The sequence below is a fragment of the Terrapene carolina genome, unplaced genomic scaffold (assembly GCF_002925995.2).
Source record: "Terrapene carolina triunguis isolate 2854851 unplaced genomic scaffold, T_m_triunguis-2.0 Scaffold67, whole genome shotgun sequence".
NCBI classification, from domain to species: Eukaryota; Metazoa; Chordata; order Testudines; family Emydidae; genus Terrapene; species Terrapene triunguis.
This window is the reverse complement of record NW_020664418.1, coordinates 32,367,443-32,383,591: the sequence shown is the minus strand read 5'-3', so window position 1 is coordinate 32,383,591 and position 16,149 is coordinate 32,367,443. Positions and strand designations below refer to the sequence as shown.

Here is a 16,149-nt window from a genome sequence, read left to right as displayed (position 1 = left end):
TTTTTTTTTTTTTTTTGCTTGGGGCGGCAGAAATGCTGGAGCCGGCCCTGATGACAACTGTCTCAGTGGCTTTAATAATGCAGGACCGGGCCTCCCATGCTGCTGCGAAGTCCTAAGGCCATGAGGGTTGAGAGCACTTAACATCTTGCAGGCTCCAGTCCTTAGAAAAGATTTCTTTCAGATTAAATGACAGGAGGATGATTTCCAAAGCTTTCTCATCCCTCTTTGGTTGAGTTGTCTAGCTATAAAAATGCTTGTTTCCAATGTATGTTACTTAACTAATTTGGGGCCCAGTCCTCATACCAGGAGTGGCCCTAGCCATTTTGCCAGCCAGCCTGGGTGGAAAATGTTTTTGGCACCACCACCCCCTGAGTGGCAGAGAAAACAAACAAATAAATACCCGGCCATTCAGAGCAGAGTGGGGGGGGAAAAAAAGCTGAGGCCACAGTAGGTCAGCACCCCCTGAAAGCTGGCGCCAGCGTGGTCCCCCTAGAACCGACCCTGCCTGATACTCTTACTCAGGCTGAGTAGCTCCTTTCTCCACAGGTAGTTCAATTCCAATTGGCTTCACTAGGGTACTACTCAGTGTAAGCAAGTGCATCAGAATATGCCCGAGGAGGAGATCATCAGTAGCATGTGTTTATGCAAGTACTGATCCTCCATTTCTTGCTCACACAAACTCCCATTCATTTAATTGGGAATTTTGGGTCCACAAGGGATCCGGAACTGGGCCTTTAAAATATGACTGTTGACGAAACAGGCCAATAATGTGCATATGGTTTTAATTTATTCCTCCTTATCTATAGCTTTTTATCCTGACAATGTTCATTTAGGGCAGTGATACTCAGAGCACAGTGGTTGAGGAGCCAAATTAGCAATCAACATTACCCAAAAGAGCCACAGTAGTATAAATTCATTGTTTCATTTACTGTAGTACAATATATTCATATTTAAACAGTATGACGGGAAATATTTAGTTTATATATATATATATTATTCTCATAGCAAAATGAATGACAAAGTATTGTTGTTTTATCAAACACAATCACTTAATAACTTAGTAAAAGCATCCTGATTGGCTGTTAATTTAGATTGTCTGATTTAATTATTAACCAGTGTTTTATTATTATGTGCTGCAAAGAGACGCAGGGGATGCATTAAAGAGACACTTGGGGCTCGCAAGCCTCAGACTGAATATCACTGATTTAGGGCATTACATTTAAAATAGATTCATGTTAACAGAAGTAGGAAACCAGCTCTACATTTTTCAAAAGTGTTTAATGATTTTGGGTACCCAACTTGTAACATCTTAGAGGAGCCTGATTTTGAGAGACACCCATCCTCTGCAAATCATCCCTCCTTCAGGAGTCTCAGAATGGGCACCCCAAAACTGAGGGACCCAGAATCACTAGTCATTTTTGAAAATTTGGAGCACAGTCATTTAAAAGGTAAAATCCCTATTTTGAGTAATAAATATCTTACAAACATTTTAGTTTAATTGTAGGTTATGGAAAGCCATTTTGTAAGAATTTGCATACTGTATGTTTCTCACATTGGCTGCTGGTGGTTTGGCTTTCCTTCTGGGGGATAGAGCACTGAGGAGATGGAGAATAGTAAAGACTGAACTTGTGTCTTGTGAAATATTAATGATGGCAAAACTGAAACCTGTAGACCTGGACATCCCAGCAAACACCGCTACTGCAATTTCAGGCCCTTCAGTGATGAATTGTATAGGAAACTCCCACCTCCATATGCTATGCCTGGTGTATCCTGTGGTTACGTTGCAATGAATGGAAATTTTGTTAAAGACTGCCACAGAGACATGTGCAGGTTCTGACAGCAGTGAAGAGTCTGCTATATTTTCCTCAGCTAGGTGTTGGTCCATACTTCAGTCAGCATGCATATGTGATCTGAAAAGTTAATGGAACATAATCACAATATTACTTAGTTATTTATATTGTTATCAGCCTCCCTCGTTGAAGAACCATGGGGAATGCAGATACCATAGATAGAATGCAGTTACACACGTTGAAATTTTGCTAGGACTTCTGGGCTAACATACTACTTTTAAGAGATGGCACAGGATCATTGTGTCGGGATCCCTAAGGTACAACCGCTGTGCCCCCTTAACTCTCCAGCCTGGACTGTCTATCAAAATTCTTTGCCAGTAACAAGCAGTGAACCCCTCCAGGCGCTGTTATCACTCAGCCACCACCATGCAGAGGCAAGCCCAGCTAAGTTGCATGAAGGCTCCCCAAACCCCTCTTGAACCATACACAGGGAAACACCAGCAAATCTCTGAAGCCCTGAGACTTGCACCCCAGCAATATACCTCCTTGAACTGCTCAAGCTCTTCTCTTGAGTGGTGCAAGTTTATTAACTAGTTCACCACTTCGTCAAAGGAAAGTGGGCATGCACCAGCCTTTGTAAACTGAGCAGATTTCCCAAACACTTTAGACAAACTCATTGGTAAGGATAAAACATTAAAATAAGTTTATTGACTATAGAAAGATAGATTTTAAGTGATTATAAGTGGTAGGCATAAAGGTCAGAGATAGTTGCCAAAGAAAATAAAAAGTACTGGGTAAGCATGCTTTTTTTCCTCTCCTGCTGATAATAGATCACCTTAACTGATCACTCTCCTTATAGTGTGTAGGGTAACACCCATTGTTTCATGTTCTCTGTGTGTATATATATATCTTCCTACTGTATTTTCCACTGCATGCATCCGATGAAGTGGGCTGTAGCCCACGAAAGCTTATGCTCAAATAAATGTGTTAGTCTCTAAGGTGCCACAAGTTCTCCTGTTTTTTTTGCAAATACAGACTAACACGGCTGCAACTCTGAATCCTTTGTTGTTGTCACTGGAGAACTAGCAGTGGGCAACTCCCAAACTCACAACATATTTCAGTAACAACCATACATCAAAATCTCATAACTTCATGCACACTAACAATATACACATTTTGACAGAGCACTGGATTTCAGCAGATCATGACCTTTCCTATGATATCTTACATGGCATGCTTTGTATGGAATATCACAACCAGCCCCAATGATGAATACGGGGACTAGAAGGTACTACTTTGGGTTGCAGTGTGTCACAATCATTAATGGCCATAAGTTACCAGGCAGGCCTTTGGATTTAGGTTTCATTTAAAAGACTGTACTTCTAGTTGCCTGCTGCCTCAGCATTATGCTGAAGTTTGATTCAATAATGATAGAATTTTCTGACAAATTTTGTACACCAAAGAGGAGACTGGCTTTTAAATACGGGCATATCTTTGGCTTTTTTTTTAATCCCAAGGGATCTCTAAGTGCCTTACAAACAGTACAAATATTTATGCAGGAATCACTTTGTTGAAAGGAAGGGTGGTCTGTGGGTAAAGTCCTGGACAGGGACTCAGGATACCTAAGTTCAGTTCCAGGCTCTACCGTGGACCTAATGTGTAGTCTTTAGTAAGTCATTTAATATCTCTGTGAAGCAGTTCCCCATCCGTAAAATGGGGATGATACTTCCTTTTCCCCACCTTTTGTCTGTTTAAACTGGAAGCTGTGTGAGACAGTGACTGATTCTTACTAAATGATTGAACAGTGCCCAGCACAGTGGGGCCTACTCTCAATTGGAGCCTGTGGACGTGACTGCAATGCAAATAATTAAAAATAACACTTCAGCTCCCTCTGGTGTGAAAGGGGATGGCTGTTGAACAGTTTACAGCATCATTACACCACATTTCAAAATACTGAAGGGAGCATGTAACTAAGCACAAAGTACTTTACTCAAATTGGAATCATTTTTAGGACACCTCAAGGATCAGTAATTATCACAAGTGGTCAAGTCCTTGGTTCTACATCTTGTCTGTTAAGTAGCATCTCTGGTAGCCCTAATACCATCTCTGGCATTTGTACAGTAGATCTGGCTCAGCTGCCTACTGACTCACCAACACTATACTTCCCACAGTATGTATCTCTTCCATGGAGGTCTTCCATCCAAGTTCTGATCAACTCTGACCTTTATTAGCTTGTGAGACAACAGACCCAGTTGGAAAGCCAAAAATCTTTTAGCTATTGTGCTATTTACCAGCACAGGTGATGCAAGATTAGATTTAGAACATTAAATATTAGATTGTTTCACTGATTCATGCCATCATCTCCATTTCAGTTTCACTAATGCTAAGCCAAGTAATTTTTTTTTTGGTGGTGGTGATGTTGGGTTATTCTTGGGATAATTCTTTCTGCAGTGACCTTTATGTCTGCAAGTACCTCAGACATACTTACCTTTATAAAACTCACGTGCTTAACAGTGACACTGTTATTTATATTAATGTCAACAGTAATATAAACAGTGAAATGCTGTTTGGGTTAGGCTCAACCTAAATTAAAGAGTGGTGATTTTGCTTTTAAAAAGGTCAGAGTCTATATAAACAGTGGCAACACTGAATTTAAACAGTGGTGAACTTGAGTCAGAAGATACTTGAACCTGATCCATTTACAACTGCATTTTTCTCTGTTAATTAAGTGCGTTATTCAGACCAAAATTCAATTTCCACATTTTTTTGTTTCTGAGACTTTTTTGGGATTCCTGTGGAGTATAATCCTGGTGCAGAAGCCAAAAGTCTCTCAGCACTGCTCCCAGGGAGCTCAGACTCAAGGCTTTGACAACGCCCTTTAAGTAGCACCGAACAAGAAGTCACACCTGTCCCATACACCCATGTGTGGAATGTGGCCCACACAAATGATATAACAGCTCACTGAGATGTTTGGAAGAATGCATTTTTGATGGACATGAGGAGGGGTTTAGAATGAATCAATCTCTATATACTCTTAGATGGTCTGTACTCTCCTAGCAGAATAAGCAGATCTCACTATAGGGTGGTTTAAAGCACCTGATTCTTCAGGCTGATAATGGCAGGAAGGCAAATGAATAACATTTATTTTTTCTTGCCTTGTCACCTCCAATGAGATGTGCAACTGAGGTCCTCTCTATTTGTGCTCATTAAAGATCCAATGGGAACTAGTAAAGGCGTTAGCCCAGCTATTGTGGCCAAACTTCCCTCAAATAATTTTTAATGCATAAAATAGATATCTTCACAGTGTGCCCTAACTTCTTGTGTGGTGTAGCTGTTAACCATTTGCTATATTTCATTTCAAATATTTCATTGATGGAAGAAGTGATTCCTACCTACACGTGTATAAAATTGCTCTATCGGTTTGTATATCTCTGGATGAAAGGTGCAATATAGTTCTTGCCATGTTCCACACAATCAGACGTACAGAGGCCAAGGACATTATCCTTTGTTTTTCTTTGCTGCACATAAGATGGACTGTTAATAAGATGGGGTTAAGCTTCTTCAGCTACTTGATTTGAATTTGACCCCTTTTATAGTCACTTATTTTCTATACCTTTTTGATTCATCTGGGCCTTTGGTGCCATTGGATTCTCATCACATTGTGGGCTGCATGTTGATGTTACAGACATTTAGACAGGTGGTTGTTATTGGTTTCCAGAGCATCTTCCAGAATGCAGCCTGCCTTTATGGCTGCCAGAACTCTTTCTTCCTGTTTGCTGATAGTTACGTGTTCTTATCTTAGGCACTTATATGGCAGATGATGGAAAAAGTTGTCTGTCTTTCAATTCCTGTGTGCTTGAGCTCCCTAGATGAGTGCTAAGTGGTACCAGCTGCAGATTGGAAACAGCCACTGAAAAAGAAAGGGATGACAAAGTACTATAGGCTGATTACCACCAGCAATTGATGAACAATTGATGTTAGCATAGGTTGATATTGACATGCCATTGCAGGTCACACAAGCCCTGTGCTGTGGAAGGAATAGAACCTTCAGCATTACAGACTCTGTTATCAGAGTCAGTAGGTATGATCATGTATATGGAGGCATATGCTGTCATTTTTTTTTATGCTGACAGTGAAGATCTTCCTGTAAATGGTTTGTCACTTGAAGAGTTTATATATGGGCAATAAATTTCTTAGAGGTTGCATCCATTGCATGATCCTTTTGTTTAAAAGTGATGATCAATGTATAAGACGATCATGGATGTGATCTGCCTTCTGCCGTCTGTGTTGTGCTATATACTTCAATTTATGTCTAGAAATCTATAGCACATGAAAACCTTTATTTCAGACAAATATTGTATGCTGGTAAAGAGTAGTAAAGGTAGCATTAGGGCAATGTTATTTAAAGATGGAAGAAGTGGGAAAGTTGATGTTCATTGACTGCCTTGTGCTGTAATGCTAACGGATCTTATTAGTTAAATTGGATCTGTCTGGTCAATACTTGTGTGAGAAGCTTCCAAGAAAAACCTAGGCACGGTAGGAAGTGGTGTTGGTGATTCAGTAAGTGGTACACTTCTCTTTGCGTGGGAGTTGAACTAGTGCCCAAGCATGGTGTTAATAGCATACTGTAGTTCTGGAATTACCATGAGACATAAAATGTGGCTCCGGACCACTTGTGGTCATTAAAGATTCAATGGCAGTTTTCTTAAAATTAGACTGCTCACTCCAGTGCACTATCTAAATTTAAATGTGGGATGTTGCATTTTGCCTACATTCAATAAGTTCCCTCGACAGTTTTAAATAAAGTTTCAGGGTTGCACCCATCATTATTAAACAGTGAAGTGTATTCTCTGGTGCTTCTGGAATTTAGAAAATATGGTATTTCCTTAGTTTCAAATTATTTCAGGGCTCAGACTGTTTTTCTTATGTATTTATATGATGTCTAACAAAATAAGGCTCTGCTCCCATTTTAGAGCCAACTGTTGGTACCATATTATAAACATTGCTGGCGTAACTCCATTGTAGTAAAAGAATTTGACCTTAACAATAATGATAAATAGTTTAATGCTGCAATCTTGATAATTAAGCTGATCAGATCTCTCTTTTTATTGCAGATATTGATGAATGCAGCACCATTCCTGGAATCTGTGATGGAGGAGAGTGTTCTAACACTGTTAGCAGTTACTTTTGCAAATGTCCACCTGGTTTTTATACAGCTCCTGATGGCACAAGATGTATAGGTGAGTATAAAACTATAAGTGTTGGAGTAGTAGATGCTATTGACATGCATATATCCATAAAAGTAGATAATATCATACAAAAATATATTTAATAACCATAGGAGCTCTCTTGAAATCCCTCTTGAGAGCAAGTGCCCACAGCTATCATAAAAGGTTAATTTTCTGTTTTTCTTTCTTTTTGCTGTTGTAGCTAATGATACTCTTGCAATTTAACACAAAGTCCATGTGGCTACTCCCTTTCTGAAATCATTTGATATTTTTAACTAAAAAGATGGGTAATGATATACAGTATTTACTGTAGTCTGTCCCTTTTCCTCTCTCCTTTTTTTTGTGATCTTTCCCCTCCCCTTTTTCTTATTCAGAGTTTCTCTATAAAGCTGTTTAAAAAAGTATGTTGCATTAAAATGAGCTGAACTTGTTTTATAGGGTTCCCCTTATTTTCCTATTCTCCCACATTAATCTTTGTTGCAGCATGTGTTTCGCTGCATGGTTATTTAAAAAAACAACCCCAAGAAATAAAATCATAGACATAGAAATTTGAAACATTGACAGTCACAGGCTTTATAGGTTTTATTCAAAATGTTTTTCATTAAAGAAAATAATGTGTAATGACTTTAATCGGCCTGGCTGGTGGCTGCTATCTTTGAAGTGCATGCAGTAGTGTGATTTTTATGACATTGATAGTGTGGAGGTGCTGTTGTGCCTTACTTTGAATGTGATGGAATGGATATGACCTTCCAAAGCAGTCTTTGTGTCATGTTGCATCACATAATGCCCCAAAGCAGTATCCCCGAAGTTGCTACTGTGCTTCCAGACAAGGTATCGGGGGTTGCCATACTCACTGACTGACACTTTGGTGTCATGGTCTCCAAAGTACAGTGCGCTGAAGTAACACTATTTCTGGGAAGGATATAGTCTGCCTGCTCCCTGGTAGTTGGTGACTGATGATATCCCCAGTCTAGAATAAGATCCATATGTTTCCAACTCGGTCAGGTATTTTAGGATGCACCATTATTTCTTGTCTTTCCTTTAAACTTATTGCAAGTGTGTTCTCTATTCAGTCCTGAAACCCAGAGCCTTCATAGTCATTTTCAAATTAAATGAAAATTAAATTTCCATGGTTTTGGCTGGTTTATTTAAAATGCTAAAAGGCTCTGAAAACTGGGCGGAATAAGGCAGTCTCCCCATATTAGCACCTTTCAGAAGAGATCAGCTGGTAAAGGACAGAGCAGAAAAACAACTCTTGAAAGGAAAATATGGAGGGAGAGTAATTTTCCCAGCAAAAAGTGCTTTTCCCTAGAAATCTGGAAAGACATTAGTTTAGGACAGGATTCATTGTGAAGGTTGCCATTATACTTCTGTATATGTTCAGAAATGCATTTCCTTTAACAGTATCTCTTCCACTATCAGACACAGTATTTGTTTGTGTAGTTAGATGGTATTTAGAGGGTACAGAATGCACCTGGTCATTGCTTTTCTTGCTTTGGACAAGTAGTTCCTTAAGGACTGTGCTGCTCACTAGATATTGTATATATTAGATGTTTGTTTACACACAGCAATGCAGACTGCTATAGAGATGATACAAGATGTGCATTTTCCCTTCAGTATAATACTAGTTAATAATATTTTGAATTTAACTCACTAGTGTAGTGCAGATTCTGCTTTTCTATAGATACTGTGCAGTCAAGATTGTCTGATGCCATCACTCACATTAGATTCCTTCAGATTTTCAACCGTACTGTCTGCTCCCTCCCTCCCTCTATTTCCAGGCTGAAGTAGTTTAGTTTAACAATTGGATATTGAAGTGATGACAAGAAGCAATGTAAATGATATACCAGGCCATGAGCCATCATTAACATTCGGCGTCACGTCCAAGGAAAAATGTGCTAAATGTGAAGCACTATTAATTTTCTGCACATAGTTTAGATTTATGTCTTAATTTGCAAGCTGTGCATTTGCAGTATTAACAAGGATATAGCCAAAATCTGCATTAGAGCCAGGCAGAACATCTAGTCTTTATTTAGTTATAATATGTCTATCCTCAAGTAAAAAGCGTTAGATAAATGTTAGCTAACGGGGACGGGGAGCGGGCTTCTGAGTCTACAAATAAAGGGCCCTGGATTAAGGAGCAGGGATTAGAACCACTTCTATCCTCACCCTGTTATCCTTTCAACACTTCCCCCAGCCTCATAATTCTGCAGTCAGAATGAAACCTAACAAAGAAATTAATGTAGCATGGAGAACATTACATAGATGTTTCATTTGTATTGGCCCAGTCTGAGATTCATTTTAACATGGTAGATCATGGGACAATTTTTGGGTTGTGGATGAAAAAAAATTGAGAACCCATAGGCTAGATGATCTAATAAGTCTTTTCTATATGAAATTTTCATGGTTCTGTGATTTGAATTGAATTAGTTCTAAAACTTGAAGCAATGGCTGACTGTCTCCATCGGCTGTAGTACCGCTAATATCTTTGTTTAGGATTCCAGCTAATGAAAGGCAAAACCATTACAGACTCTGTCATCAGATCATTGAATATCATCAGTTCCCTCAAAATAATAAGGAATTTCCTTGGATTTTTATACAAACTGTAGAGTATCATCTGCTAAGCTCTGGATAACTGAGATGCTGGACAGCAGAATCTGCCACATCCTGGATAATTGAAACACTTTCTTTAAGGAATGTTGCATGCTGATATAAGATTACATCCATGTTTTTCTTCTACATTTTGACAGTGAATATTCTTCTGCTTTAAAAACAGTCTGGTTTATCGTGCAACATCAAATCTTGCTACAGCTTGTTTTAAGTTGAATTACGCTGACATGATGTGACACTGAAAGAATTACTCAAAACTGCAGATTGCATCATAGACTTTGAAAAGGTGTTTGGGTGTTTCCCCCCCCCCCCAAGATAGGAGATGTTTGTAAAATGTCGCTAGAGCTGAGAAGGTGAAATCTGGGTACAGCTGTTCTTTGTAGAACACATGCTAGCCCATTTTAGATATGAAGCTAACACGTCTCCATGAACAATTTGATGGCACCTGTTACAATTGTATTGTAATTTCTTGCTCTGCCATCTATATGTAATTTCAGTCATCATTCACTTCATCTTCCAAATCCAGGACTAATGAAAAATAAATGAATGTGTGGCCGTGGGAGCTGTAATTTGTTTAACGTACATCTACAGCCTTTAAATTAAAGCTGAAACAATAATGATTTGATGCTGGTTGTAATAATGTTGACAATTATAGCACCATAGGGCTTTTCTGTGAAGGCGCTGAAACATTACATATTGAATAAACTTTTTCTTCTTTCTCCTTTTTCTCCTCTCCCACACTGTTGTTATACATTTATTATTTTATTACAACATAGGACTCCTAGCTGAAGAGTGTTTTTTCACATCACATTTTCTTTGGTTTTACTTCCTGTAGGGTTTGCACCTCTGAACTGCACTTTAGCTTTCAGGTTTCCATGAGTCTAAGAACTCACAGCAAAGTCTCATTAAAAATCATGGCACTCCACCTGGTTTTGAAGTGCAACCATAAATCTGCCAGTGGTGTGATGGCTCACAAGTGGGTCCAAGCTGACACAAAAGGTTTGGGAACCTCTCTGTATTGCCATCCTCGTTCACAAATCATGAGCCAAGCCCCAAATATCACGAGGTTGGCTTAAAATCATGAGATTTTGAGAATAATCCCTTGGGTGGTTCTTTTTATTTGCTTGCTGGATTTTGAGTCCTTCTGGTTCACGTTTTCAAGCTTTACTCTGCAACCATTAGGGCTAGATAATTAGGGTTTTTTTAAATGAAAGCTGAGATTTTTACATCATCACCTGACTTCAGGGGCTTTAAAGAAAACTCCAAATGTATTGAGATTTACAGTAAAAATCCTGAGAGTTGGCAACACTTGAGAAAGTTGTGCTGGGTTTTGAGTTTTTAAAACCCCAAACCTACCAAATCTCACCCAATTTCTTGTTTTGCTCTCAACTTTTTAAAATTAATATTATTGATACTGAATCAATCCTACTCAACCCAGCAAACCAATACATTTGCTGCCAAGGCAGCATTAGGAGCAATAGGCATTGGATTTGTAAATGAAAGATGCATTTTTTATCGGCCTGATATTTCCATGTGCATTTTTTCCCCCCATTAGATGTACGTCCTGGATACTGTTTCTCTTCTCTGACCAATGGCCGTTGCGGCAATCAGCTCCCCCAGGTTTTAACTAAAATGCAATGCTGCTGTGACACCGGACGATGCTGGTCTCCTGGGGCAGTGAGTGCCCCTGAAATGTGCCCGATCCGAGCTACTGGTATGGATCATTTTGCATTCTTACAATAATGGTTTAGCACTTTCCTATTCAGTTATCCTGTTTTGTGAGTAATGTTTGCAGTGTAGACTTAGCTGAAATCTTATGAAAAGGATTATGGCTAGTGATGAGCAATCTCTAAAGGACTGGATGTTCAGTCTTAACCTAACTTTTAGGCGTCCTTCTCAAAAACCCTGCCAATAGGCACAGGCTACTCCCGCCGTAATCCTGTAGCAGGCTCTAGTTCCTTCCCACCTTTCCTCTCACCATGACCTTCTAATAGTCTTTATCTCCCTTTGTCCTGTCTCTCAATCTTCTGATTGGCCCTTTTTCTCTGAAGGCCTGCAGCCACTGAGGGTCCTTTCATTTAAACCATGTGATTCCTCACCGCTGGTCCTGACTGTCACTGAATTCATGCGCTCTGCAGTTATTTGCCCTACATTGCATTGAGTGTCCCAGAGAACATGACACATGGAGTCAGAGCTGGCTAGGGCCCAGCAGAGTAGTGAAACCGAGTGGAAAGGGCCAGAGGATGGGTCTGTTGAAGGGTGTTTAGGAGAGAAGGTGGACTGAAGGCCTACTGGAAAGTCACAGGAAAGAAGAGTGCAAGAGACTTGAGGAAGATTACAGGGAGGGAGCTCACACTAGATCAGGAGCTAGGGAGAGGGAGGAGGCTAGAGAGGAGGTGGAGTGGTCTCTTTCTGCAAAGCAATGTAAATATGAAAAAATGCAGGTTTGGTTCACAGGATGGGGGAATGTTCACAATCCCTATTTTTTAACCGGTTGAGTGAGGCAGCATGATCTAGTGGCGAGAGCAGGGTTCTAAGATCTGAACCTGGTTTCTCTTCCTGGCTCTGTCACTATCTTATTGAGTGACTTGAATGATAATACTTCAAATTCATATAGTACTTTACATGTTTGAAGCAGTGTACAGACAACGATTAGAATACTAGACTAGTACTAAGCAAGTATTGTCCCCTGGCTAATGTAGGTTAAAATAGGATGGGGAGCTGTAGGAGAGTGCTTTTCCCCAAGATGGGGGGAGGAGTGGGAGCTCCCCTCTGCTTTAAACACCCTGCCAGCTTTCCCTTACACAACTCCTGATTATTCCCATTTAACAGCTGAAGAAATGGAGGCAGAAAAGTGATTTGCCTAAGACCACATAGTAAGTCAATGGCAAAGCAGAATTGAGAACTTACGACTTCCCGACTCCCAAACCTGTGCTAAGTCTGACAGCTCATGCTGCCTTGGGCAAGTTTTTTAACTTCTCTGTGCTTCTCTTACCAGAAAAGACCTTAAAGACAGAGTAACAGCGTGTGGAGTACAGTGTAGCTAAATGCCACAGTGAAAAATAGGCAGCATCCACACTGCGGTGTGTAGCTGCACATGGCAGTGAAAGGCTCTGACGGGGAGGCATCGGAGAAATTCTCCAGGAGCCTTTTCTCGTTACCTGTGCCATGCCAGAGCCTTTCCCCACTGTCAGTCTTTCACTGTGGTGGGGAAAGGCTCTGGCATGGGGGAGGCTTTGGGACTCTAAACCCAGCAATATGGATGTGGGAAGCATGTAGCATGTCGTGTGTAGAGAGCCATGCAGGGTACATACCCTAAGATCCTAGCATGTCTCTACTCTACTTGCCTAAGCGGTGTCTCACCTTCTACACGGCTATTTATACACGTCAGGGGCTCGTGAAGTGTCTGTACTGTACATGAAGCCATAATGTAGACCTAACCTAAAATGGAATTAGTAATTTATACTTTCCTTTCTAAACTGCTTTCAAATCCTCCGGTGAGAGAGGCTAGATACACACACGCACACGGGCACACACAGCACTATCACCAATAGTATTACAGGCTCACTGGTTTCTAAACTGGTTTCTCATTGGTGTCCTAAGAATGAGCCCAAATCTAGGAATTTTAGGGCTGTCAGTGAATGACATTGGTGAGGCCAAGTCTCTCCAACTTGGATATGGAAATTTAATGTAATACAAAGTAGAGCACTGGGTGCATAACCAGGCAGTTGCTTTTTCAATGTGGGCAGCAGACCCTCTTGCAGCTGTTACTATAAAATAGGCTGTTTATTGCTGGCAGTTATACTTGGAGATTAGAGTTCCAATAAAAAAGGCTTGCACTGTATTCTGTTGCATACCACAGCAATAATTGTTTATACCAAAGGGCATGATTCACCATTAAAATTATAAATACTTTTAAATTGGTATCTAAAGTGTTCAACCTACTAGATCCACATCTCACCGAAACACTTCCTAGTATTGTCTCTTGGCTCCATTGGCTAGATTGCTAACAGGGGTGCTGTGATTTGTTCTAGTGGAGAGGGGCTGCTCCAGTAATGTGTTACACTCAGCTACTTTGCTGATAAACCACCAGACTTTAAAATACAGTATTTCCTCTCTCAGAAACTGGTGTAATTACTTACATACAGCTTTTCTATCATTGGTATTTTCACATAACTAGGTTCCTGCTAACTGTGATAAATTTTAAAAATACTATGATCCAATACTAACACTCTCTCTAGTCATGCCTGCTTGTCCAAGAGTAGCAAAACAAATGCAGTGGATCATGACAGGGAAAAGAGAATCTTAGGTTAATATCATATTTAACAAATCTACTCTAACATATTGAACAGCATATAAGCTGTTAAACAGTCGGATTGAAAACTAAAGCATTCAGTCTAACTTTCCTGGCAGTGTCCTTAGGAACAGGTTATAATTTGTTAAGTGTTTTGTACATACATATGACTTTATTTTTTTAGGAATTAATTTATCTCTTAGAATCATTTTCACGGAACCCCTTCATTATTGCCCCCAAAGTCTTCAGATTTGCACACACTAATGACTATTTGTATATACATGTTTTGTGGACTTTATTGAAAGGTCAGTTGAAGATGTGGCCTTGTGATCATCAGTTGTACCAGCAGGGCCGGTGCAACCACTAGGCGAACTAGGCGGTCGCCTAGGGCGCCAAGTGGTTGGGGGCGCCAAAAAGCAGTGCCTTGGTTTGGCAGGGAGGAGCCGCCTTCTGGAGGACTGGAGAGCCAGAGCATCAGCTTGCGGGGGCGGCGAGCCCTAGCCATGGAGGAGCCGGCGTGACACAGGTGGGGGCAGCAGCCCTGCAAAGGCGGCGGCGCCGCTAGCAGGGAGTAGCCGTGCCCCCCGCCCCTCCTGCCCAGGCTGCGGCCCGGCACCCGCCCCCCCCCGGGGGGCTCCTGCAGGCTGTGGCAGATGCATGCAGGCGGCGGCCTCCGTGCGCCTCCCAGCTCTTCCCTTGCCGCGCTCGGGCTCTGTGGCTCCCACTGGGGCGCAGGGCCCTGAGCCTGCTCCAGGAGGGGCAGCGGCGGTGGTGGCTCACACTCCCGGGAGCCGGAGAGCCCGAGCACGATGAGGGGGGAACCAGGGGGCGCACAGGGGCTGCCGCCTGCATGCATCCACTGCAGGAGGCCCCAGGAGGGTCACCGGGCCACAGCCTGGCTCCCTCCTCACCACACTTGGGTTCTGCGGCTCCCGGGCGTAGGAGAAGGACGGCTGTACGCAGGAAGCAGCAGCAGCAGCAGCAGCAGCGTGGCCTCTCCTGCCCCATGGCGGGCTATGCTCCCCACCTGCCCCTGCTACTGTGGAGGCTGCCACCGCCCTGGGCTTGGGCCGCTCGGCTCCCCCTAGCGGCATCTGTTTCCTGCTGCTCTCGGCCAGCAGGTGCGGGGCCCCAGCTGAGCCCAACCCCTTGCATCTCCTCGGCGGCGGCACCCCCCGCCTGCGTCCTCCCGGCGGCCGCGGTGGCAGCGGCCGGGAAGCTTGAGAGGAGGAGCGGCCCCTGGGCAAGCGGGGGAGACTCTGAGGTGAAGAGGCTGCTGGCGCGGCCCAAGCGCTGGAGACTGACAGGTACCCGCCCCTTCCCCATCCCGGCACCGCCTGCCCCCCAGCCCAGTGAGTGTTACCTGCCCCACCAGCCTCAGCGCCCTGCCCCATACTGTCAGCCACCCCAAGCTCACTGTGACACCAGCACCCCTTGGTAAAGGGCCCCCTGATCTTCACAAACAGCTGTCACTGCAGGCCTGACAAACTCACTGCACCCCACACGTGTCTTACAGGGCACTTACCCACAAAGAGGAACGTGGAAGGGATCTACACAAGGCTGGTAACTTGTCAAGAGTGAGAATCTTTGTGAGATGTGTGCATGGGTAATATTGAAGGAATAATGTATTTACCTTAAAAGTCTGCTTTATAGACTTGGAGTAGAAATTAGTCACAAGGGAATAATGGCCCTTTGGGGCAAGGGGGATTTGTCACCCTGCCTAACCTGGCTGGTGATGCAATGCAAGGCTGAATTGTTTAGCTTTGCACAATAGTAAGACTTTGAATGGGACACCATCAGAGGCAATGGCAAACAATTGAAATGCCTTAAAGGTAAAAAAGAATTATTACAAAGCCCTTACCCGTTCTGACAGGCTGTTTATAATGCTAAGTTTACTACTTTTTGGAGGTTGGGGGGGGGGGGGGGGGGAAGCAAGGTGGAAGTTTCGCCTAGGGCGCAAAATGTCCTTGCACCGGCCCTGTGTACCAGTATATTATATCTTGAAAATATATGTAAAATCACTTCACATATTATAGGTTTTGTTAATGTAAGTTATGTAGCCTTCAAGTTCACTCTTCTTATTCTGGGCTAATAAAGGGATTTACAACTTGAGATGCTAATGAGAAACAAAAATACAACCCTGGAGCCTTAACATTTCACTTGACATACAGGAAAGAAGGTTCTTTTCTTTTCTTTTCTTTTCTTTTCTTTTCTTTTCTTTTCTTTT

At 42.1% G+C, this 16,149-nt stretch overlaps 1 protein-coding gene across 2 annotated transcripts in view; it reads left to right on the top strand.

Moving 5' to 3' along the window:
• The window catches only part of FBN1 (fibrillin 1), a 216,332-nt gene that overhangs the window by 83,961 nt on the left and 116,222 nt on the right, over window positions 1-16,149 (top strand). For both annotated transcript variants that reach the window (XM_024200606.3, XM_024200598.3), the window contains exons 9-10: window positions 6,905-7,030; window positions 11,184-11,342. In XM_024200606.3, the coding sequence (XP_024056374.1) occupies window positions 6,905-7,030; window positions 11,184-11,342 (285 nt within the window). The remainder of the gene's footprint in view (window positions 1-6,904; window positions 7,031-11,183; window positions 11,343-16,149) is intronic.